The 25,929-nt window shown below is 43.9% G+C and overlaps 1 protein-coding gene across 4 annotated transcripts; it reads left to right on the forward strand.

Moving 5' to 3' along the window:
* Positions 1 to 2,458: 2,458 nt before the first annotated feature.
* Positions 2,459 to 25,929, forward strand: ZBTB21 (zinc finger and BTB domain containing 21). Of its 4 annotated transcripts, XM_050785688.1 has the most exons (3): positions 2,459 to 2,637; positions 18,630 to 20,245; positions 20,849 to 25,929. In XM_050785688.1, exons 2-3 carry the CDS (start codon positions 18,643 to 18,645, stop codon positions 21,841 to 21,843), a joined length of 2,598 nt encoding a protein of 865 aa, XP_050641645.1. In that variant the 5' UTR covers positions 2,459 to 2,637; positions 18,630 to 18,642; the 3' UTR covers positions 21,844 to 25,929. The 4 variants fall into 4 exon arrangements, with proteins under 4 accessions (XP_050641645.1, XP_050641641.1, XP_050641642.1 ...); XM_050785684.1 differs by having other exon boundaries at positions 18,630 to 25,929; XM_050785685.1 differs by lacking the exon at positions 2,459 to 2,637 and adding an exon at positions 3,299 to 3,697 and having other exon boundaries at positions 14,876 to 25,929.

The following is a 25,929-nucleotide window of genomic DNA, read 5'->3' on the forward strand; positions in this document are numbered from 1 at the left end:
GAGTCACTAAACCCTAAGCAAGGGAGTGGCATGATTCCTTTTGCTGTTTAGAAAAATCGTTTTGGCTGCAATGTGAGGGTGGATTATAGGGGGAAACCTGGAGGCTGGGAGAACAGTTAGGAAGCCATTCAGGCGGGGAAGAAGTGGTTACATTCCCAGAGAAACATTCAGGAGGTCAGACAGACAGGACTTGGGGATAGACCCAATACTGGAAATGAGGGAGGAGCCCACTATGGTGCCCACATTCCTGGCTCCAGCAACTGGGCATATGTTCCAGGCATGGATGAGACTGCATAGGGTGTGTGTGCCAAGAAACCCAGTGCAAGCATGGGCAGGGGCAGAAGGGCCAACACAGCGGGCCCAGGAGGAGCAGTCAGCCAAGAGGTGGGAAATCCAGGGAATGAGGCGTAACTGAAGCAATCAGTGCTGAAGCAATTGGAAGCGTGTCACAAATCAAAGAGAGCAACTGAAAGATGCAACGGTTTCTGCCAGATTTGGCAGTTGGGTCAATTCCAGTGAAATGGTGAGGCCGAAAGCCTGATCATATAGCTCAAAGCAGAGACACCAATGCGTATCGTCCTGAGGAAGGCTGAAAAAACAAAAAACAAAACAAAACAAAAAAACAGCTAAGCAAGTGGCTACAAACGGATCGCTCAAGGGAGGCTGCTTCCAGCATGTGGTAAAGCGAGTACTAGTTTTCTCACCTATGAAACTAGGATAGCAGCACACACTCCCCCAGCCTAATCACAGGGGATCCTAAAACTCAAGGTTCTTTGAAAACTTATAATCACTGTTGCCTTCTACCTTCAGAACAGAGCCACTTTGTGCTTTTCCATCATACAGTTCAAAATATAGACACTCTTTAGGCTGGGCACGGTGGCTCACACCTGTAATCCCTGCACATTGGGAGGCTGAGGCAGGTAGATTGCTTGAGACCAGGAGTTTGAAACCAGCCTGAGCAACATGGTGAAACCCCATCTCTATCAAAAATACAAAAATTAGCTAGGTGTGGTGGATGCATCCATAGTCCCAGCTACTGCGGAGGCTGAGACGGGAGGATGGCTTGAGCCAGGGAGTGGAGGCTGCAGTGAGCTGAGATCATGCCACTGCACTCCAGCCTAGGGGTGACAGAGACTCCGTCTCAAAAAAAAAAAAAATTTTTTTTAAGTTTTTTAAGGTTGTAGGAGAAAATTTTTAGGTACAAGATCCTTTATGGAAGACTAACAGTCCTCTTAAAATTAGTCAAACTAATAACAATCGACAACAGAGCTGTTAATTTGGGAACAAGTTTTTAATTTGTATCAATCTAATGCTCTTTCACATACTTCCAAACATTACATAAATTATTTTACCTAGTGCATACAACTTTCAAAAACTGTATTTGGGAAGTAACACTCTTGACAGTTATTAACAGGGGTTTTATATCCCGGAGTTTGAGTGTCTACGGGAGAACCCGTCCCTGCAGGAGGCACTCCTCCTCCACCTGCGACCCAGGCTGGGAGAATACACGAAGGGCTCTGTTGAGCACTCTCCGCCAGCGAGGCTTTCCTCCCGGTCGGTGTTGACAGTGTGGCATTTCTGTTATCTAATTTCTGGTTCTGACTGAAAGCGAAGTGAGTTTTCTCATCAGTGGACTTGTCACATTTCTGCAAAAAAACTGACCACAGCCCTCCCAGACACCGATGAGCGGGGCACTATGGAAAGTCTCGGGCTGCCTGCCGGCCGCTGTGGACGCCCCGACGGGGGTCAGGGCCTGCCAACAGGAGTCACCCTCGGACCGACCCCCATCTGAGAGGCGAAGGAGCCCGGACGCCCCGGCAGCGGCCGCCGGGTCCCCGCCCAGGGGCCAGGTGGCCAGGTCGCGTCGGGAGAAGAAAATGGAAGCGCTCTGAGCGACTATCGGCCGGCGCCGCCCCCCGCGGCCTTCCCTCGCGGGCAGGGACCGTCTGCCGCCGACCCGAGGACCGCAGGGCCCCGCTCGCCGCCCGCGCCCGTCAGGAAGCCGCGCGTCGCTCCCATAGCTGTCAAGGTAGTCGGCTCGGGGCGTCGCCCACCGTCCACCGGTGCATGGGAGCGCGTCCTCCCCTCCGAGGAACTAAGCGGCCGCGCCACGCATCCCGCCGCGCCGGAAGCGGGGACTAGGGGCGGCCCAGCCGGGCAGGACCGCGGCGGAATGACCTGGGGCGACCCCGCGGCAAGGGCGCCTCCGGCAGGCGGCAAAATTCCCTGAGAATCGGCGCGCTACTCGCCGCGACGGACTCCACCTGGCCGGGGCGCTCGATCTCCTCGCCGTGGCCACCAGCCGAGCCGCCTCCCCTCAGGGCCGCCGCAGGCTCCCCTCAGGGACCGAGGGCGCGGGCTTGCAGCGCGGCGCCGTCCGTTCGGCGAGCGGCTGCCGGCAGGCCCGCCCTCCCCGGCCCCCAGCGCCGCGAGCCCCTCCCGCCCCGCCCTCCGGCGCCCGGCGCCCAATCAGAGTGCCGCGCACGTGACGAGCGCTGCCTGCGATGACCTCATCCCTGGTGTGGGATGACGTCAAATTCAAGATGGATGGAATCACAGCGGCAGCGGCGGCTGCGGCGCGCGCGAGCCGAGTGTGAGCGGAAAGGGGCCCGGCGTCTGCCTCGGGGCTGAAGACCGGTGAGTAACTGTCACGCCCCTCGCTCTAGGAGAACTGCGGGGCCCCCTGGGAGGCTACAGCCTCCCCGCAAAACGCGGCCTTTCCTGACGTAACTCTGAGGTGATTTCTCTCCTCTTTTTTCTCCACCAGCGGGTTGCGGGCTCCGAGCGCTCCTGCGCGTGCGCGGGGCCTGGGCGCTCACCGAGCATGCCCCGGGTTCCCACGTAGCCGATTGTACCCTCACACTGCGCATACTCCCTGCCCGCACTTGGCCTCGCCCTCGCGAATGCGCATGCTCCATTCCCTCGCGGGCTTCACTCGTCACCGTGGCCGAGCTGCCCCGGGGTAGGGGACTCGCTTGGCCCAGGCGCGCGCGCCTCGCGCGGAGCGGTTGAAATGCCTCGTGGAGAAGGGCGCGTTCTCCCGTTCTGGGCAGGGGTTGGGGGCCGGCGGTCCGGGCCGCGAGGTGCGTGCGGAAGCTGGCCGGTGGCCTTGGGGACCCCGCACCTGCCGCGACCCGCCGCTCCCTTCACGGTCCAGGACCCAGCCCCGCCGCCCCGTCCTCGGCGTAGTGGCCGGAGCGTGACCGCTCGGTGCCCGCCGGACGCTCGCTCCCCGCCCCCGGCCCGCCTCCCCGCCCGGCCCCTCCCGCGGACGCTTGGACCTCGCTGCGCGTTTCTTCCCCTCCAGACCCCCTGCAGACCTTGTCTGGGACTTCTCGGCGGTCCCGCAGAGCACAGCACCCTCCGCTGGCCAGGAGCTCTGCTGCTCGGCCGGCGACCGTCTCCCCGCTGGAGGAGCCCCTTCCCCCGGCCGAGGTCTGCGGCTGTAGGGGCAGGGAGTCAAGACGCAGCCCGTGCCGGCCTTAGAGACCCTGCGGCAGCGCCGCCACATCTCTTCCCGGCTTTTCGGGAACACGTCCAGTAGTCCATCCTCAGAGGCTCCTGCCTTTCCATCCTAGCACACCCCTGGGGGCTCGCACTCTGCCCCCGGTTGCTATGCGCTTCCAGCCACGAGGGCTCTGCGGTTCAGGAGAATTCCGCCAGAGAGCGCGTTCGGAGGCGGGGTGTGTTTAGACAGGTATCCCGGTGGGATTGCCTGAGCAAGAGGAGGGGGAAAGTTAGACTTCACACGGCCTGGGGTTTTTCCTTTCGTGCAAGCACTCGCAGCCCTGGCACCGAGCCTCCGAGGGCACGCGTGTATTACAGCATAGTCCAGCGATTGTTCACATGATGACCCTGAGCGCTCAATTAAGCAGCTTACATATGGTCTTCATACCTTGTTTAAGAAGACAAGAAAGTGGGTTAATCCATTTTAGAAAGATTTCTCTTGGAAAATTATCTTTTAAAGCTTTCCTCATGTACTTGAAGGAGTAAATCATGATCTCTAAGGACTAGTAGTCATTAAGTTTAAGCACCCCTAAATATCGATGTTGAAAAGAAAGTCGAAATTTGAAGTGCTGGTTTACTTAAAAGTAACTTTTTGTTTATTTTTCCTTTTTAACACTATTGAAAGTATAATGTGTTTCATTCTGTTGAAACAGAAATTGAAGAAGATATAACCCCTGCCCTCTAGTAACTTACACTATTTAGGAGGGAATATTAGATGTGTACACTGGTAAGGAAAAATTGTAAATAACAAAATTGGGGTAATTAAGAAGGTCTCGATGGAAATGAGATAATTAAAGGGACAATTTTTTCTTTTCCTTTTTTTTTTTTTTTATTTTGACGGAGTTTCACTCTTGTTGCCCCAGGCTGGAGTACAATGGCATGATCTCGGCAAATACAATACAATGGTATTTGCCCATTATGAACTGAAGTAGTCAAGGAAGGTATGTTAGTTTGCCTGGGCTGCTAGATGAATTGTAACCGCCTTCTGGGTTCAAGCGATTCTTCTGCCTCAGTCTCCCGAGTAGCTGGGATTACAGGCGCCCACCACCACACCCAGCTAATTTTTTTTTTTTTTCCTAGTGGAGAAGGGGTTTCACCCTGTTGGCCAGGATGGTCTTGAGATCTCCTGACTTCGTGATCCACACCCCAGTTGGCCTCCCAAAGTGCTAAGATTACAGGCATGAGCCACTGCGCCCAGCAGAAGGGACAATTTTAGTTGTCCCTAAAGCCAATGGAAGTAGAGAGAGCAGATCGTAAGCTATTTAAGAGCTACGTTTGACCAGGTCGCAGTGATAGGCTATAAGGGAAAGAGAAGAGATTTCTGGTTTTGGAAACTTAGGGGCTGGCAACACACCAAAGTAAATCGGGAATATGTGAGGACAAGCAGATGTGGGAGCAGGGACGAGAGGTGTGGAGTTTAAGTACCATGCTGGACCTGAGGATATACTGTGATGGAACTGTTCAGTAGGTACCTGAGAGGGTGGAGCCTCAAGAGTCTAAGCAGAGATACAGATTTGGGAGTCACCGTCCAGTAGTGATTAAAGTCACAAGGTCTGATAGAAAAAGCAAAGAATACTGCCCCGTGTTGGGGCTCAGTAACGGATGCTGGAGAAATAAAGGTGAGCTAGTCCAGGTCTTGAGCCTCAAGTTTGATGATTTCTCTCTTTGCCCAATACCTAGCTTGCTAGGCCTTGTGCTGGGCATCAGGGATACAGGCATGCAAGCAAGGGTTCTTTCTTTAGGGAGCCCCTTGAGGGAGACACATGTAAAAGCAGATCAATTGAAGAAGTTGTGGTGGTATTACAGAGAGATGAAGTATTGTGGTTTAGATGACTGAGCTGCTGGCTAGGGGCAACTACAAAAGCTTTGTAGAGTCGGTGACATTTCACCTGGATCTTTCGATAGAAATTAACCAAGTAAAGGAGAGGGAAGAGAGATCTTGGGTGGCAGAAGCTGGATATGCAAGTTTGTAGAGTAGATGGTAAGGAGTGTCCAATAAGGGTGGAGAGATGAATTGTAACCAAAGTATGAAAAGTCTTGTATGCCAGTCTATAGTTTGGATTTTCTTTAGAAATAGAAAAATCAGTACAGTACTCCAAAGCAGGGCAGTGATGTAATGTGCTTTACTTCAGCAAAACAACTAACAGCCATAATTTTCACTCCTGCATTTAATTGGAGTGAAGAATATAGAAAAATCAAATCTTTATTGTTGTGGAAGATAACGTGTTGAGCATTGATAAGAATGCCAAAAGATATTAAATAGATTATCAGTCTTTAAATAGCTTTCAGTCCTCTTGGGGAGACACAAATGACTAACAATAAAGGCAGTGAATAAACATGTAAATGGTGCTGAAGTTGAAAGGAGGTATTTGCCCATTATAAACTGAAGTAGTCAAGGAAGGTATGTTAGTTTGCCTGGGCTGCTATAACAAAGTACTGCAGACAGGATGACTTACCAGATTTATTTTCTCACAGTTCTGGAAGCTAGAAGTCCAAGATCAAGGTGTCAGCAGGGTTGGCTGCTTCTGAGGCTTCTCTTTGGCTTATAGGTTACATCTTCTTGTCCCTACTTCGTCCTTCCTCTGTTCATGTCTTTGTGCTAATCTTCCTTATCTGTAAGAACACCAGTTACATCAGTTTAGGGGTCACCCTAAAGCCCTCATTTTAACTTAATTACGTCTTAGAGACCATGTCTCCAAGTACAGTTACATTCTCCAGGTGCTGGAGGGTAAGTCTTTATCATATAAATTTGGGGGGGAAGAGTGGGGACACAATTCAACCCATATTGGAGGATTTTATGGAGGAGCTGGGACTTGACCTGAGCTTTGAAAGGTGGTTCATGTTCTGAGTAGTGTGCTGGGGGGGGGTTTAGGTGAGTTCTAGGACTTTCCAGATTGGGGAATGGAAGAAGTCAGATGTGCAGGTTAGGTCTCAGAGACAGAGTATCTGGAGCAGGAAGGTATCACTAGGGAATAACTAAGGGAAAGAAAAAAAAATTTTTTTTTTTTTTTGAGATGGAATTTCACTCAGGCTCAGCCGTCACCCAGTGGTGACTGGAGTGCAGTGGCACGATCCTGGCTCACTGCATCCTTCACCTCCCAGGTTCAAGCGATTCTCCTGCCTCAGCCTCTCTAGTAGCTGGGATTACAGGCACCCGTCACCACACCCAGCTAATTTTCATATTTTTGGTAGAGACGGGGTTTTACCATGTTGGCCAGGCTGGTCTCAAACTCTTGATCTCAGGTGATCCACCCACCTTGGCTTCCCAAAGTGCTAGGATTACAGGCATGAGTCACTGCGCCCGGCTCAGAAAATTTTAGAAGTCATTTGAAACCACATTTTATAGAGCCCTGTAGTCATTGTTTTAAATATTTTAGCCTAATGGAGAACAATTGTTTTTATTATTTTATTTTTAAACAGGATCAAAGCTGGTTCTCTTCATTCAGATCTTAGATCTCAGCTGAAATATTCCATCAAGGTATTTTCTGACCATCCTCTCGAGGCACTGCATCCAGCAATAGCACCTTGTTTATTTCTACCATAACACTTAGCAGAATCTGAGGTTATCTTTTTTATTTGTTTCCTTATTTAGCATCTGATTTGTCTCACTAGAAAGTGGGGGTCTTGTCTGTTTGGTGCACCCCTATATTTCAGATAAATCTAACCATGCCTTGTACAGAATTGGAATTCAGTAAATAAATTGAATTAATAATAGGAGTATTTAATGTGTATGTTGGGTGAATGATCAAAGCTTTGTTCTAAGAAGCTCAGGCTAGCAGCTGTATTAGGATGGGTTTGGAAGGCATGACAGGAACAGTGAATACCACGTGGAAATGTATTAGGGTTCTTTAATAACAAGAACAGAAAATGGCTGGCTTGAATGGAAAAAGTAGTTTATTGTAAAGATACAGGACTTAAGAGCTAAAAAACTGGGCCAGGAAGAAGGACAAAAACCAAGCTAACTCCAGGAATCTATGTAGCAGGCACTAGCAAGGTTGCATTTTCAGGCCTCCGCTGAGATAAATCAGCTTCATTTATTTATTGCCTTTGTCATTCTTCTCAGGATTCATATTCCAAGGACAAAGTTTCTGATTGATTTGGCTTCGGTTGTATGGTTAGCCCAGAGCTAGGGGAGAGGAGCACATCAGGCTGTGTAGCACATCAGGCTGTAGCACACAGTGGGACAAGAGCAGTTCTTCTATAGCAAAATCATGGGGCTGTTAACGGGATGGAATGGCTGTGTAGTGGCTGGAAGAAAACAGCCAAGGCTGTGACCAGAGTCTGCTAAGGTGCAAAGGAGCTTGAACTATGTTAGAGTAGGATCATTCTGCTGAATGTGGCAGAGAACAAACCATCAAACCAAAATCAAACCCCCTTGGTAGAGACTGAAAGTGTGGTGAAATGGAATACAAGATAATAACATAACTCTTCTTGAAGGATTGGATAAGCTAGTCTAGGTTTGAAATCTGAGGATATTTGCATTGTCACCAAGTGAGTGATGATAAGACTGAAACTCAGAGGCAGCTTCCTATCACCATCGAATAGTAAAATCCATTGGTAGGTGTTATGGCTAAATCCTGAGGTTAGGGTTTGGGGATAAGCAGTCTGTGTGTGTGTTTATATTCCAGAGTCAAATGTAGATGCTTTGTTTTTTTAACTAGGTGTTTGCCCTGTGTTACGTGCATTCCCTCTCTTTTCTAGTATCATGGTTAGGACTATAGAAGCAATCCCCAATATCCAAAGGACCCATGTTCCCAGAGTTGAATTCTAGGTTGATGCTGGATGTAAAGAGACATTTTCCCTGTAGAACTGGTAGTAGCAGTTTTGTGGCTAGTCTGGGAGCCAACTTAATTTATAATGTACCTTTAGCTACGACACTAGTCCAAGTAGTAGGTGAGACTATTTTGATCCCTTTCCATCTCTCTCTCTCAACCCCTCACTCACCCCCTGGTACCCTTCTGAGTGCCAGCTCATGCTTTGCTGTCTTCTGCTTCTATCACTAGAATGCTCTATATTCAAAATTGCCTACCTTCCCCCTCCCTCAAAAATCTTTTCCATACAACTGATTTAACACTCTATAGAGGAAAGTATTTGCATTGAATTAATTTATGTTAAGATATGAGGCTGGGCGTGGTGGCTCACACCTGTAATCCCAGCACTGTGGGAGACCGAGATGGGCGGATCACCTGGGGTCAGGAGTTTGAGACCAGCCTGACCAACATAGTGAAACCCTGTCTCTACTAAAAATACAAAAATTAGCCAGGCCTGGTGGCTGGGGTCCCAGCTACTCAGGAGGCTGAGACAGGAGAATTGCTTGAACCCAGGAGGCAGAGGTTGCAGTGAGCCAAGATCGTGCCACTGCACTCCAGCCTGGGTAACAGAGTGAGACTCCATCTCAAAAAAAAAAAAAGAAGATGTGAGATATGAGTCCCCCACCCCCTTAGCATTTATTACCTGAGGAATTTGAAGTGATGGTATGAAATAATCTTCTGGAATCCAGTTCTGAAGGGTTTTGTAGCCATTCCAGGGAATTGGAAGTTGAGGCCAAGGCAAGCCCTTGCAAGGTTTTAAGCGCCAGCAAGGCCGATGAGCATTTCTGAAAAGTGTCTATGGTAGAAATGTAAAGAATGGAACCTTTAGTATTATAGGTTGACTATTCCTTTCTGAAATGCTTCGGACCAGAGGTGTTTCAGATTTCAGATTGATTGGGATTTTGAAGTATTCGCATTATACCCGGTGATTCAGTATCCCTAATCCAAAAATCCAAAATGCTCTAATGAGCCTTTCCTTTGTGCATCATGTCATTGCTCAGAAAGTAGTTTTGGGTTTTTGGACTAGAGATATTCAGCTTGTATTATAATTGTCAAAGGAGTGATGAGTCCCAAGCCTTCCTTAGGACTATTCACTCATAGTTAATAGTGAGTAGTTCCCACTATTCACTCATCCACCATCCTACCCCCTGGCCAAAGTAATTGCTTCCTGGAATCGGTATCCCCATAGCATTCTTCACATCCTTCATTAATTGTTGTCTGTCCTACCATGGAAATGTGAACTACAGGAGAACAAGAAGCAGGCCAGTTACTCATCTTCCCATCACCAGCACCTGTTGTGATACATGGTGGGTAGCAGGCCCACACAAGCATCTGTGAGGGGAAGAGGAGAAGGAAGGAAGATGTGCATGTGCCACATGGGAAGTGCTGAACGTACTGGGGCTTTCGAACATGTTGCCTCTTCTATCTTTCATAAAAATCCTATGTGGTGGGTAGTGTTAGCCATGTTTAACAGGTAAGGAAACTAGTCAGAAAGATTGAGTCATCTTTAGAAGGTTACATGCCTACTAGGTGGCAGAGCCAGGATTTGAGACAAATAGACTGATTTGAAAGGCTTTTCCATGGAACTGTAAGGTCCTCCGTGAATTGTTAACCATAAAGATTCTCTCATTTTGAAATTTCAGAAGACATGAAGTAGAAACAATCCAGGCAGGCTTTGGGAACCTATTTGTGTGCGAGGATCAAATTGGTAAGCAAGCTGGCCCTGTTTCAGAAACTGGTTTTCCTGGGGGGTTTTCCTTTTAGCTTTTTCTGTTGCTCATAAATAGACCTTTTCTTCCAAATTTCACCCACTTGTCTTTTAAGAGCTCCAAGGTTTTTCCGCCATGACTGAAGTGGCAGAACTTCTGCCGTGATGAGTCAGGTGGAGATGAGCCGTGGAAAGGAGGGGCGTAGATGATGGTGGCAGCAGTGCATGTTTATATGTAAGATGCACTGCTTCTGTAAGTCGGAGGCCCTGATTACTCATAATGAAAACCTGCATGGAAATTTGGAGTGATGTGCCAGCAAACTTACCGGTCTAGATCTGAAAAATACACTGAGGAGAAAGTACACCCAGCAACAAAGTTCGCCTTATCTGACAGCACAAGAGCAGAGAAATCAAAAGTTTTTGAGGATTCGGTCTACACAGCCACCAGCCACAAACAGTCTTGCTGGATTATCTCGTGATTGTCAGCAGTTGTGATTTTCCCCCTTTTACTTACATTCTTGATGGAGCATTTTGTATTTTTAGGTAATTGTTAAACTCAAATATACTGTCATTAAAACACAAAAATTCAGTATGTTGTCTGTTTGCAGCCAGAGTAGGAAAGGGTACATTGTTTTCAAAGCTTAATTGAATTAAAATGTAAAAAAAGCAAGGGCCTTAATATAAAGGTGAGGGATCTGCATCTCGTTCTAGACATCTAGAGTCTCCAGATCCTGGGGTACTGGGGAGAATGGACAATGTTGCTTTCCTGTGCAAGATCCTCAGATAACATATTTTAGCCCCCAAGGCACTAATGCCTCCCTCTTCCTCCAGCCTCATGGGCGTTTCCTCCCCCATGTGTACCTTTACCTTTCACCAGACAAAGCCACCTGTGGTTCCCTTGGATTCCTCCTGCTCTGTCTTGTCTCTGTGGTGGTGCGTGTACTGCAGCCCAGCCAGCTGATATGAATCCTGCCCTGCTACTTATTATCTGTCTGACATTGAGCATGTTACTTAACCTTCTGTGCCTCAGTTTTCTCATCTGTAGAATGGAGATAATAATAGTACCTAAATCCTAGGGTTGATGTCAATATTGGGTTGATACATAAAAAGTGTTTACTTTTGTGTATGTGGCAGAATAAGCACCCAAATTATAGCTGTTATTAAGTACCTAATTACTGTTCTTCTGAATGGAATGAAAAATAAATACTTATCCCTTGAAATGCCCTTCATCCTTCCTGCCTATCTCTTCCCGGCATCCCTATAAAACTTTCTTCGTATAACGCCCTTCCTGGTCTCCATCTCACCTGGCTCTGATGCCTGTCATCCATACTGCATCTCTACCTCTACAAACATCCTGTCTGCTGCTTAGCATACTGGACTAGGCTGATGAATTGACCTGTCCTCTTCCTGCGCAAGACCTTAAGCTCCATAAGGCAGGGCCGTACTTGTTAAATTGGTATCTTCCATGTCTAGAAGGGTTCTAGCACACCCTAGACAGATGCTTGCCATAAGTCTATAACTGTCTGGATAACCTTAGGCAAATGACTGACCTCTCAATGCCTCAGTTTTCTCATTTGTAAAAAGGATTGATGACACTCTAGTTCAGAGGATGATACGAGAATTGGAAGAGGAAACTAGAGGCAGTGTCATGTAGGGGTTAAGAGCTTAGCCTCTGGAGCCAAGCCAGCTGATGCGAATCCTGCTCTGCTACTTATTATCTCTATGACGTTGAGCATGTTACTTGACCTTCTGTGCCTTAGTTTTTCTCATTGTAAAATGGGGATAATAGTACCTACCTCCTGTGATTGATGTAAATATGGAGTTAGTACATAAAAAGTGTTTACTTTTGTGTATGTGACAGAATAAACACCAAATTTTAGTTGTTATTAAGTACCTAGTTACTGTTCTACTGAATGGAATGGAAAGTAAATACTCTGTAAAGTTGTCCTGCAGTTGTGTATCAGGAATTTGGACATCCCAAGGCACTTTTCAGGCTGGTGTGATGGCTCTAAATGGAGGTTATAGGAAAGTTAAGTTTTAAGTCCCCAATAATTTTCAGGGACAGTGAGTATTTCTCTTACAACTTAACTCTGAGTGACTTTATTATTGTCCCCTAGTTCATAGATGTTTTCATTCAAAGAAGATAGAAGTCTGTGATCCAAGAAATTTGAAGCAGTGACTTAGAGCAGAAATAGGGATCATGATACTTTGAATAATGCATAAAGAAGGAAACCTTTCTAAACAAAGAACAGGGACACAAATACTGCTTTTTTGGCAACAGGATGCATACGGTCTGTGGAATATCATTTGCTTCAGGTCCAGGGATGTAGAAAACTCCCCTTGGTTTAGTCTTCACACTAAAGAGCCAGGACAAGCCCTTGGAAGGGAGGTTTGAAGTGGTTAGCCTTTACCTGTGCTTCAAGTTCTGTTTGTGTCTTAGTTTGGATTCCCCCAAAAGTAGACCCTAAGATAAAGATTCAGATTTAGATGTTTATTTGGGAAGTGATCCCAGGAAGCACAAGAAAGGAAGTAGGGACAGTAAGGCAGAGATGGAGGCTCATAAAGGGTACACTGATGAACAGGTTTGCTGCTCACATGTAGGATATCAAAACTGAATTCTTAAAAAAAATCAGAACTCCTGTTTTTTCTGTCAAACCTCGTCTCTCCTAAGGATGCCCTTCCAGTTATTTTGGCAGAATGCTTAACTCCACACCTTCTGTTTTCTCCTGCAGTCTGTCCACTAGAAATCCTAATGACTCTGCCTTTACCTCCATTACTACCACCCTAGTCCCAGCCACTATCCTCTCTCATCTGAGTCATTACAGTGGACTGCAAGCCGGCCCGCAGCTTCCATCCTAACCTACCCTCTGTTGTCTACTCTCAACAACAGAGCCAGAGCAATCCTTTGGAAGCATAATTCAGGTCTTTGTCATTCCTCTGCTCAGAATCTTCAGTGGCTGTCCATTTCATCCATAGTAAGAAAGAAAGTTCTTCTGGAGGTCTCCCAGCCCTTGACAGTCTTCTTCTTGCCTCTCAGATGTCATCTTGCATGGTTCCCAGCACACACTGCTCCAGCCCTTCTGTTGCCTTAGCTTCTCCTTTTGTTGTGATGTTCTTCCTCCATTTATCTCCATGGCTCATCCCTCGCCTCCTTCATACCTTCTCTGATCCCATTTTGATGAGTAAATGACATGAGAAGTTCCTGGTACATTTTATAGTGTAGGTTCCTGTATAGTTAGGTGCTATATAAATGGTAGCAACTATTATCTTATTTAATTCCCACAATAGCATTATGTGGTAGCTGCATTATCCTTATTTTATAGCAAGGTAAACTGAGGCTCAAAGAGGTTGGTTAGCCTAGAACACTGGCTCTCAAAATATTTTGACTGACCCACAGGAAGGAATACATTTTATATCTCAATCCAGTCCGTGCTTGCTTATGTGAATATGTACATATATATAATAGAAACAAAAGTTTCTCAAGCTCGTAATTAACCTTAAGACATTTGATGCATTCTGATATTTTCTGCTCTGTCCTAGTCATTTATTTTTTAAATGCTAATTTTAAACCACCAAATTGAGTTTAAGAACCCCTTTTGACAGAGACTATCCAAGCCTTTAATTCTGTATCGTTAATTCTGTGTTACAGCTTTTCCCTGTGGCAACATCTGAACTAGCTTTGTCAAAAATTATTAGTGCTAAAAACTCCTCAGTACCCAGCTGAGTAATACATGTAACATTATAAGCTTATGTCTTTTTCTGCTGACCTCTGTAAAATATGATAAGGGTTTCTTTATACAGATAGATGTAAAGAACGTCTGGTAGGAATAAGGAAAATTTGAATGACTAACAGAAGAAAGAGGAAGGGAAATTATCTCTATCAAGTAGTCACAAATAGAATAATTTTTAAAAAATAGAGGAATTAAAATTTACCATTTACTTTGAAAGGATGGTAGGCGGGAATGGATAGAAACTTGGTACAGTCTGACCAAAGCAGTTGTTTGTGGACAGGCTAAAGGCATCATCTCTAGAAGCAAAGTCCTGTGTTGCAGTCAGTTAAATTGAGTCGCATCTTATCAGGGAGTCAGAAGGAATTGTATACTGCATGTGGCCACTCCCAGGTTGACAGCCTAGGAGACTCTGGGCTCTTCTGAAGAGCCTGGTGGCTGGGGTAACCAGCAAAGGCCAAAAGAGAACGTACAAATGTGCTGGGGTCAAGTTTGGTTCATCTACAGTTTGCCCTCTAGAGAAAGATAAAACCGTCACAAATATTCTTAGTTACTTGGGATACATTTAATCTTAGAAATAAATGTCTTAACAATATTTGAAAGAAAATACGGCATTATAAAATGAAAGGGATGAGCCAGGTGCATTGGCTCACGCCTGTAATCCCAGCACTTTGGGAGGCTGAGGCAGGCAGATCACGTGAGGTCAGGAGTTCGGGACCAGTCTAACCAATATGGTGAAACCCCATCTATACTAAAAATACAAAAGTTAGCTGGGCGTTGTGGGGCACGCCTGTAATCCCAGCTACTCAGGAGGCTGAGGCAGGAGAATCACTGGAACCCAGGAGGCAGAGGTTACAGTGAGCCAAGATTGAGCCATTGCACTCCAGCCTGGGCAACAGAGCGATACCCCGTCTAAAAGAAAAAATGAAAAGGATGAGGTGTTAGAGGAACAGAAGCCTAAATAAAGGGTCAGATACACAGAGTCAAGCATTGTCTCCGCATGAAATGGCTTTGTCTGCATCGAGAATATGGTGGGGTTAATCTGCCCTATTTCTTTGATACCAAATAGATGCCTATTAATCCTGCAATTTCTGCAAGTTAATTTGTTGAGTTTTCTTTAGATGAACTCTTTGCAACAACCCTGCAAGAGGAGGGCACAGTTGTCATTCCCATCTCACGTGAGGGACCTGCCACACCGAGAGGCTAACAGAAACACCCAAGGACAATCAGCCAGCCTGCAAGGAGCTGGCATCTCAACCCAAGTGTCTGGCACCAGAGCTTGCACTCTACCACTTGGCCTCCTCTTTTCATGTTTAGATTTGAAGAGCATTTCAGTGAAATCTCAGTTTAAACTCTTTAATTAAATTTAGAACTGGACTAAAGTTTCCTTTGTGCTATTGTTGAAAATGTGATTTGGTAAGAAAATAGTATTCATGAGATTGCAAGGCAAATAGCATTAAGAAAGAAAACAAACTTCTTTTATTCTTTAACACTTACAATCTTTTTTTTTTTTTTTTTTTTTTTTTTTTTGAGACAGCGTCCTGCTCTGTCACCCAGGCTGGAGTGCAGTGGCACAGTCTTGGCTCACTACAACCTCCACCTCCCAGGCTTAAGTGATTCTCATGCTTCAGTCTCCTGAGTAGCTGGGATTACAGGCGCATGCCTCCATCCCTGGCTAATTTTTGTATTTTCAGTAGAGATGGGGTTTCACCATGTTGGCCGGGCTTGTCTCGAACTCCTGACCTCAAGTGACCTGCCTGCTTTGGCCTCCCAAAGTGCTGGGATTACAAGTGTGAGCCACCATGCCCGGCATAAACACTTTCGTTAGTAATTAGCAAATAATTTTTCTCTTTCCAAATTCTTATCTATTTTTAAAGGTCTCTTGGCCAAGCTCAGTGGCTCATGCCTATAATCCCAACACTTGGGGAGGCTGAAGCGGGAGGATCTCTTGAGCCCACAAGTTGGAGACCAGCCTGAGCAACATAGTGAGGCCCCATTTCTAAATAAAAAAAATTACCCGGGTGTAATTAGTCCATTTTCATAATGCTAATAAAGACATACCTGAGGCTGGGTAACTAACAAAAAGAGGTTCAGTGAACTCACAGTTCCACGTGACTGGGGAAGCCGTGTAATTATGGTAGAAGGCGAGTGCCGGGCACATCTCACATGGTGGCAGGGAAGAGAGAACTTGTGCAGGGGAACTCCTCTTTATAAAACCATCAGCTCTCCTGAGATTTATGCATTATCTCAAGAACAGCATAAGAAAGACCTGCCCCCATGATTCAGTTGCTTCCCACTGGGTCCCTCCCAGATGTGAGGAACTGTGGGAGCTACAGTTCAAAATGAGATTTTACTGGGGACACAGCCAAAATATATCATTCCATCCTGGCCCCTCCTGAATCTCACATCTTCACATTTCAAAACCAATCATGCATTCCCAACAGTCCCCCAAAGTCTTAACTAATTTCAGCATTAACTCAAAAGTCCACAGACCAAAGTCTCATCTGAGACAAAGCAAGTCCCTTCCACCTATGAGCCTGCAAAGTCAAAAACAAGTTAGTTACTTCCCAGATACAGTGGGGGTACAGGAATTGGGTAACTACAGCCATTCCAAATGGGAGAAATTGGCCAAAACAAAGAGGCTTACAGGCCCCATGCAAGGCCAAAATCCAGCAGGGCAGTCAAATTTCAAAGCCCCCAAATTATCTTGGACTCTGTCTCACATCCAGGTCAAGCTGATGTAAGAGGTGAGCTCCCATGGTCTTGGGCCGCTCCGCCCCTGTGACTTTGCAGGGTATATCCCCCGCTCCTGGCTGCTTTTATGGGCTGGAATTGAGTGTCGATGGGTTTTGCAGGCACACAGTGCCAGCTGTCAGTGTATCTACCATTCTGGGTTCTGGAGGATGGTGGCCCTCTTCTCACAGCTCCACTAGGCAGTGCCCCAGTGGGGACTCTATATGGGGGCTTCAACCCCATATTTCCCTTCTGCATTGCCCTAGCAGAAGTTGCTCCATGAGGGCCCTGTCCCTCATGGAAGGGACACAGCCCTGCAGCAAACTTCTTCCTGGACATACAGGTGTCCACATGGAAACTGTCAATGCTTGGAGCTTGCACCATCTGAAGCCATGGCCCAAGCTGTACCTTGGCCCCTTTCAGCCACGGCTAGAGCACCTGGGACACAGGGCACCAAGTTCCTAGGCTGCACACAGAAAGGGGTCCCTGGGCCTGGCCCACGAAACCATTTTTTCCTCCTAGACCTCTGGGCCTGTGATGGGAGGGGCTGCTGCAAAGGTCTCTGGCATGTCCTAGAAACATTTTCCCCATTGTCTTGGTGATTAACATTCGGCTCCTCGTTACTTAGGCAAATTCCTGCAGCCAGTTTGAATTTCTCCTCAGAAAATGGGATTTTCTTTTCTTTTTACTGTTAGGCGGCAACTTCTCCAAACTTTTATTCTCTACTTCCCTATAAAACTGAATGCCTCTAACAGCACCTGAGTCACCTCTTGAATGCTTTGCTGCTTAGAAATTCCTTCTGCCAGATACCCTGAATAATCTCTCTCAAGTTAAAAGTTCCATAGATCTCTAGGGCAGGGGCAAAATGCCACCAGTCTCTTTGCTAAAACATAACAAGAGTCACCTTAGCTTCAGTTCCCCACAAATTCCTCATCTCCATCTGAGACCACCTCAGCCTGGATTTCATTGTCCATATCATTATCAGCATTATGGTCAAAGCCATTCAGCAAGTCTCTAGGGAGTTCCAGACTTGCCCTCATTTTCCTGTCTTCTTCTGAGTCCTGAACTGCTCCAGCCTCTGCCTGTTACCCAGTTCCAAAGTTGCTTCCACATTTTTGGGTATCTTTTCAGCAGTGCCCCAGTCTATTGGTATCAATTTACTGTATTAGTACATTTTCACACTTCTAATGAAGACATACCCAAGACTGGGTAACTTACAAGAAAAAGAGGTTCAGTGGACTCACAGTTCCACGTGGTTGGGGAGGCCTTATAATGATGGTGGAAGGCAAGGAGGAGCAAGTCACATCTCACATGGCAGCAGGGAAGAGAGAACTTGTGCTATCATGAGAAGAGCATGAGAAAGAGAAAAGAAAGAAACCATGATTCAGTTACCTCCCACTGGGTCCCTCCCACGACATGTGGGAATTGTGGGAGTTACAATTCAAAAGGAGATTTGGGTGGGGACACCACCAAACCGTATCACCTGGCGAGGTGGCATATGCTTGTGGTCCCAGCTACTCAGGAGGCTGAGTGGGAGGATTGCTTGAGCCCAGGAGGTTGAGGCTGCAGTGAGCCATCATGGTGCCACTGCACTCCAGCCTGGGTGACAGAGAGATACCCTATCTCAAAATAAAAAATAAGGGTCTCACAAGACCTGCTTTGCAACCAATTGTTAACAGTTCACATTATGTTTAAGTATATGTAGTAATAAAGCTGATTTTCTGTCAAAATTATAGACTTCAGGGGTTTTGATAATTCATACTTGTTTTCTGAATTGATAAGGAATAGTGCCAAGCATCAAATGGATAAGGACCCTAAATAATAAACCTTTATTTTCAAATATTGCTTCCATATCCACCTGCCAAGTTCTGGCAGCCTTTTTGATGGTATACAAATGCCTATGTTATAGTTCCTGCAATTCTTCTGTTTTAATGAGGACCTACTTAAACCACGAGACTTATTTTACATTTTCACCATTATTTAAATAAGATTGTTCATTCATAAAGCTTCTGTCAGCCTACGGTCTGCTAAATATTGGTACCTTTGCAAAGACAGCTGATGTTCCCTGCTCTTGAGGAGCCCTTCATTCCAAGGGAACTTTTCACTGCAATATCTGTAGTAATTTTACATTTTGTCTTTTAGATAAACTCAAGCCATGGAGGGATTACTGCATTACATCAACCCCGCACACGCCATTTCTCTCCTAAGTGCCCTGAATGAGGAGCGTCTCAAAGGACAGCTGTGCGATGTGCTGCTGATTGTTGGAGACCAAAAGTTCCGAGCTCATAAAAACGTCTTGGCTGCCAGCAGCGAATACTTTCAGAGTTTATTCACAAATAAGGAAAATGAGTCACAAGCTGTATTTCAGCTTGACTTCTGTGAGCCAGATGCTTTTGATAATGTTTTAAACTACATTTATTCTTCCTCTCTATTTGTTGAGAAGAGCAGCCTTGCTGCTGTGCAAGAACTTGGCTATAGTCTTGGGATTTCCTTTCTGACAAACATCGTTTCTAAAACACCTCAAGCCCCCTTTCCAGCGTGTCCTAATAGAAAAAAAGTGTTCGTAGAAGATGATGAAAACAGTTCTCAAAAGAGAAGTGTCATTGTTTGTCAAAGTAGAAACGAAGCACAAGGAAAAACTGTTAGTCAAAATCAACCTGATGTAAGCCATACTTCCCGGCCCTCTCCTAGCATTGCAGTCAAGGCTAATACCAATAAGCCACATGTCCCAAAACCAGTTGAACCGCCTCATAGTTTGTCATTAACTGAAAAGAGTTGGCCGAAAGATAGTTCTGTGGGATATGCAAAGTCTCTTGAGCATTCTGGATCTTTGGATGATCCTAATAGAATCAGTTTGGTGAAAAGAAATGCAGTATTGCCTTCAAAGCCTCTGCAAGACAGAGAAGCTATGGATGATAAACCAGGTGTGAGTGGTCAGCTTCCAAAAGGAAAAGCTCTAGAGCTGGCTTTGAAGAGACCACGGCCACCTGTTTTGTCTCTTTGTAGCTCATCAGAGACTCCCTATGTATTAAAAGAAACTAACAAAGGAAATGGTCAAGGTGAAGATAGAAACTTGTTGTATTATTCAAAGTTAGGCTTAGTGATCCCATCCAGTGGATCTGGTTCTGGAAACCAAAGCATTGACAGGAGTGGCCCACTTGTTAAGAGTCTCCTCAGACGGTCTTTGTCGATGGATAGCCAGGTTCCTGTCTATTCACCTTCCATAGATTTGAAATCTTCCCAGGGATCATCTTCGGTGTCCAGTGATGCACCAGGGAATGTGTTGTGTGCTTTATCTCAAAAGTCATCTTTAAAAGATTGTAGTGAAAAAACAGCCCTAGATGACAGGCCTCAAGTGCTACAACCGCATCGCCTCAGGTCCTTTAGTGCTTCTCAGTCAACAGACAGAGAGGGAGCCTCCCCTGTGACTGAGGTGCGCATAAAGACCGAGCCCAGCAGCCCGCTGTCGGACCCCTCGGACATCATCCGCGTCACTGTGGGAGATGCGGCAGCAACAGCAGCTGCCTCATCTTCATCGGTCACAAGAGACCTGTCTCTGAAAACAGAAGATGACCAAAAAGACATGAGCAGACTCCCAGCAAAAAGGAGGTTCCAAGCGGACCGAAGGTTGCCGTTTAAGAAGTTAAAGGTGAATGAGCATGGGTCTCCTGTGTCAGAAGATAATTTTGAGGAAGGCTCAAGCCCTACTATCCTTGATGCAGATTTTCCAGATTCTGATTTGAATAAAGACGAATTTGGTGAGTTGGAGGGGACGAGACCAAACAAAAAATTTAAATGCAAACATTGCCTTAAGATCTTTAGATCAACAGCAGGTCTTCACCGTCATGTTAACATGTACCATAACCCAGAAAAGCCCTACGCTTGTGACATCTGTCACAAGAGGTTTCACACCAACTTCAAAGTGTGGACACACTGTCAGACCCAACATGGCATAGTGAAGAACCCATCACCAGCCTCTAGTTCACATGCTGTTTTGGATGAAAAATTCCAAAGAAAGCTGATTGACATAGTGAGAGAGAGAGAAATTAAGAAGGCCCTGATCATTAAGTTAAGGCGCGGCAAGCCTGGTTTTCAGGGACAGAGTAGCTCCCAAGCGCAGCAAGTCATCAAGAGGAACTTGAGATCTCGAGCCAAAGGAGCTTACATTTGTACTTACTGCGGAAAAGCATACCGCTTTCTCTCTCAATTTAAGCAGCACATAAAAATGCATCCAGGAGAAAAACCCCTTGGAGTAAATAAAGTTGCTAAACCAAAAGAGCATGCTCCTCTTGCAAGTCCAGTAGAAAACAAGGAGGTTTACCAGTGCCGTCTCTGTAATGCTAAGCTCTCTTCTCTCCTAGAGCAAGGAAGCCACGAGCGGCTGTGCCGGAACGCGGCCGTCTGCCCTTACTGCAGCCTCAGGTTTTTCTCGCCCGAGCTGAAGCAAGAACACGAGAGCAAGTGTGAGTATAAGAAGCTGACCTGCCTCGAGTGCATGCGCACCTTCAAGTCCTCTTTCAGCATCTGGCGGCACCAGGTTGAAGTCCATAATCAGAACAACATGGCACCCACCGAAAACTTTTCTTTGCCCGTTTTGGACCACAATGGTGATGTAACTGGTTCTTCAAGGCCCCAGTCCCACCCTGAGCCCAATAAAGTAAACCACATCGTCACCACAAAAGATGATAACGTGTTCAGTGATTCTTCAGAACAAGTTAACTTCGACTCGGAAGATTCCTCTTGTCTCCCTGAAGATCTTAGTCTTTCCAAGCAACTGAAAATCCAAGTCAAAGAGGAGCCTGTGGAGGAGGCTGAGGAAGAGGCACCCGAGGCCAGCACAGCCCCCAAAGAAGCGGGTCCTAGCAAAGAAGCCAGCCTGTGGCCCTGCGAGAAGTGTGGGAAGATGTTCACAGTGCACAAGCAGCTGGAGCGTCACCAGGAGCTTCTGTGCTCTGTGAAACCATTTATTTGTCACGTGTGCAACAAAGCTTTTCGCACTAATTTTAGACTCTGGAGTCACTTCCAGTCGCACATGTCTCAGGCTTCAGAGGAATCGGCACATAAGGAATCTGAGGTGTGCCCTGTTCCCACAAACTCTCCCTCTCCACCACCTCTGCCACCGCCACCGCCACTGCCCAAGATCCAGCCTTTGGAGCCTGACAGCCCCACAGGCCTGTCCGAAAACCCAACTCCAGCCACAGAAAAACTGTTTGTGCCCCAAGAATCAGACACCCTTTTTTACCATGCCCCACCCCTTTCAGCAATCACATTTAAAAGACAGTTTATGTGTAAACTTTGCCACAGGACATTCAAGACTGCATTTAGTCTTTGGAGTCACGAACAAACACACAATTGAAAGACCAACACTTTTTACCTATGGGAGGCAGTCCCCAGATTTCAACCGGAATTGTGAAATGTGTCATAAGAAACAAAATATTTTTTAAACAAGAATAATAAAGGTTGGAGATTGTTACGCTTGAAATTAAGTTTGAGACAAATTGATAATTACTTAGTAAAGTCTTTAATCAACTTTAGAAATACACCTTTTAAAATATTGTGATTCTGGACCTTACAAGAACAAGATGGTTTGATTTCGTTAATGTTGAAATTGGATTAGTCTTGATTGTGTGCATGGTTCCTCATTCCATGGTGTCAATATAATCATTTAATTGAGGTTTTTGGTTTTTTACTGATTTGTAATTAGTGGAATACTATCAAAGTATTCCTTCTTTTGATTATTTTAGACACTTGAGTTCTAGTTAAATCTTAACCATGTTCTTAAGTCCAAAATATATCAGGAAGAAGTGGAGTAGTTTTCTGTATTGATTTGTATCTTAGACTACTTTAGCAATAAAAGATAAATCTCAACTTTGATAAGTTATCCTGACACTTGATAAAAATAAATATTTGGTATTTTGTGGTCATGTAGAACTTCTTTTTGTATGACAATTGTGAGAAATTTAAATCAGCAATAGTAACACTTAGATCTTTATAAACTAACAAAAACTTGCTTTCAGTCAATATAATAAACGATAAACTCTAAGGAAGACCTGGGAAATGAACGCAATTTATGGAAGTCCCCTACAGTCAGTTTATAAGGGTTTCAGTAGTGATAGACATTGTGATAAAAACTTGTACCATGTTACATGTACACTGCACCACAGTCTAAATTCAGACCAGCATTTGAAGGACTGCAGATGTTTCATTTCCTCTGATTTATGCTGTCACAAATTGAAAATCTGAGTGTAGTTAGGACCAAAAACAAAGCTAACCATATGGCACTAATTTTGATTTTAACATTAGTCTAAAAAATAAGGTCAGGACATATATTTAAATAGATCCCAGATACTCAAGAGTTAGCACAGCTGATCTAAAATTCTAAATTACCATTTACTTCTAGATAATTCAGAGCAGAGGAGAAACATCTCACTGCAGTTTCAACATTCTTTTCAAGAACAATATATACAACATTTACATTTTCCTGCCTCTCTTTTGTGACAGTTTCTGTTAGAATTTTTTGGTGGTCTGGTGGTTAAAATCAGCAAGGCCATTCTCTACATCATTGCTTAATATTTCAGAAATAGATATTAAAGCACTATCAGTGGTCCAAAATTAGTTTTCGCTACTTATTTTGGTCTGTGGGTTTTGGGCTTTTCAGAGAATACTATGTATAATTTGTAATTGAAAGCCTTTCAATAGGATATCCAAAGTTCAGTGTGGTGTTTCAAAAGGGAAAATTTTTACTTGTAGGGGTGGGAATTAGATGTATTTAAAAAAATGAAACTATAAAATCCTTTTAAGAAAGTAATACCAATTTAGACTCTAGTTTGTGTTACAAGGTGTTCTTTCAAAATTTTTTAAAAAGTCGACTACTATCATTAAGAAATAACTTTAAATTTGTGCTGTAGCAGAAAATAACTCCGTACCCATCAGTCTTATTGCCAACATTCCATCCCACTGGGAGGAAAGAGAATTCTCATTTTTTTATTGAACCAGACATTTTTATAAAATACTGATTGACTTTGTACATTATAGATATTATATATGAAATTTTGCCTTGTATTCTTTCACTTGAAAAAACTCCAAAATTCCACATTTTAGTAGTTACTTCCTATTCTTTCTTAAATTTGATGGAGAAGGGAAAATAAATTGCAGTTATTGATTCTTGCCATCTTTGTTTTCCTAAAGAAATCTATGCATTTTAAGGATAAAACTAAAGCATATGGCTTTACATGAAACATCAGGATGGATTATTGTACATTGAATTCATTCCCCGTATAATGTGGTATTTCTTACTCTGACCATCTTAGTAGCTGTCACTTCAGAAGAAGACAGTTTCCCTGAGTGATCATCACCTACATGGCCATTAGAGTATCTATTGGTGATAATTCCATGATACAGAGTATCTTGGCATTATAAATTCAGTATCCCAGGACTTGAACCTTTATGCTACATTTTTGAAGATTTTTAAAAAATAATATTGTTAATCAGTAAAAAAAAGAAAAAAATATTTTTGATCTAAACATAGGTTCTGCATATCTGTTAGATTTTAAAAATGACTGGTGTTTTGTCTTCACATTTTTGTCTAAGCAAGGAATATAAGATTTCAAATAAAATTTTGAACCAAAAACATTTATAATGCCGTTCTGGTTTTTCTATTACTTTTTATACTGTACTTTAAAAGCATTAGGCTGAAAGAGTTTATTTTGGTGGTCAAAAAAAATATGCTTCCACTCATGTAACTATTTTAAATGTTAAGAAGTAAAATAATGAAAGATATGTTAATTACTTTATTCAGTAAAGTTTTTTAAGAATGTTTATCTCAGCCAGTAGGCAAATACTTGGTGTAAAACAAGTTGGTCTTAAATTGTTGCAACTCATTAGCTAGTGAAGATATTCATGTAAATATCTTTTAGGATTGTAATTAATTTTGAAAATGTAGAAAGCTCTTTATTCCATGTAAGTATGCAGGATGCCTGCTTTTTTATGCAGTTGTGGAAAGAATGTAAAATGTTTTAATATATTCTTTGTTAATCTGAGAACTTGATATTGAATCATTTTCTTTATGTGGGAGAAGGAGGGAGTAACATAAAACGTGTTTTTATCACTCAAAGTAAGCAATGGAGGTAACAAATATTGTGCATTTTAACAATAATATTTGAAGATTTGTAGAATATTCACCTTTAAAACTAGTTAGTATGCATTTATAATTTTACCAGAATATACAACTAACAATTCAACAGTGATGTTCTTTACATTTGTGGGGAGATATGTGATGTTCTTGGTATTCTGGTTTGGAATGGAATGTTTATAGCCTTGCCAGTAAAAATATGCCCCAGCACTTAATTAGTGACCGTTTGAATCCATATGTAGTCCCATGGTGCTAATGAGAGTAGCTGCTGTGAAACAGGAATAAAATGTGTCTGTTCACGGAGGTGCAGTGTGGCTGCATCTACAAAGCCAACTGTCTGATCAAGGTGAGGGGGAGATGTGAGAATTAACAGATCTAAAGTTGGCCTTTGTTGCCTCAAATTGGGTTTGTACACACGTGCATGCGTGCGTATATACAACTGTAATCTGGAACTTTAAGAAGTAAAATTATTTGAAATTTCTTAGTAAAAAGTAATTAGGTATAATTCCAATAGATTTCTGTATAAATTTTATCTAACTGGATTACAAGTCAGTTTGTCAATTTACGATGTCTCAGTGATGTTTCTGCAATAATTGTGAAATGCATTATTGATTTAAATAATGCTAACACATTTTAAAAGTGTTCTTTAACACTGACTACTAAACTTTAAGTTTTAAAAAATAGGTTTTCATTTATGGCTTTTTGTGGTTTTAGCACTTTAAGAAGTTTAATTTTTGTAATTTTTAATATGCTCTTTCAGTGCATCTCAGCAGGTACTCCAGCTTATGGCATTCCCATGTGACTCGGGGGAAGACAAAGTCGGTGTTTAGATTCTGGAGGAGAAAAAATGAGTTACAATGTCAGGTGTTTTTAAAAATTCCTTTTAGAGACAGTCTTTTGGGAACCAAAGCATTTTACTGTAAATCTTTAAAATAACAGAATTCAGTGCTCTTTCATCATTTGTTAGTGCTGTCCAGATTTTTCACACAGTTATACTCAGTTATTACTAATTTTCAGAACATTAGTCCAAGGCTATTTCAAATTTTCCGTTGAATATATGCTTATGGTTAAAAGAAAAACAAATGAATGGTTTTATAATTCTGTATATTTTGTCATATGCCTTAGCAGAGTAAGTCATTTTTCAGTTTTACTTAGGAATAAGCTTTTTCGAACTGAAAATTCATGGTAAAGTAGGATTTCTATCTAATGTTAATCCATTGCTTATTTGTATTCAATTCTTTTGTCTGTTTACTTTGCTTAAATGTTGACTAAGAATGATTGGAGTCAATAAATTTGTACTGTATTTTGCTT

The sequence above is a fragment of the Macaca thibetana genome, chromosome 3 (assembly GCF_024542745.1).
Source record: "Macaca thibetana thibetana isolate TM-01 chromosome 3, ASM2454274v1, whole genome shotgun sequence".
Lineage (NCBI taxonomy): Eukaryota > Metazoa > Chordata > Mammalia > Primates > Cercopithecidae > Macaca > Macaca thibetana.

Bases quoted from the DNA above. Each gene is read 5' to 3' on its own strand.
- ZBTB21 (XM_050785684.1), top strand. From the start codon at position 18,643: ATGGAGGGATTACTGCATTACATCAACCCCGCACACGCCATTTCTCTC.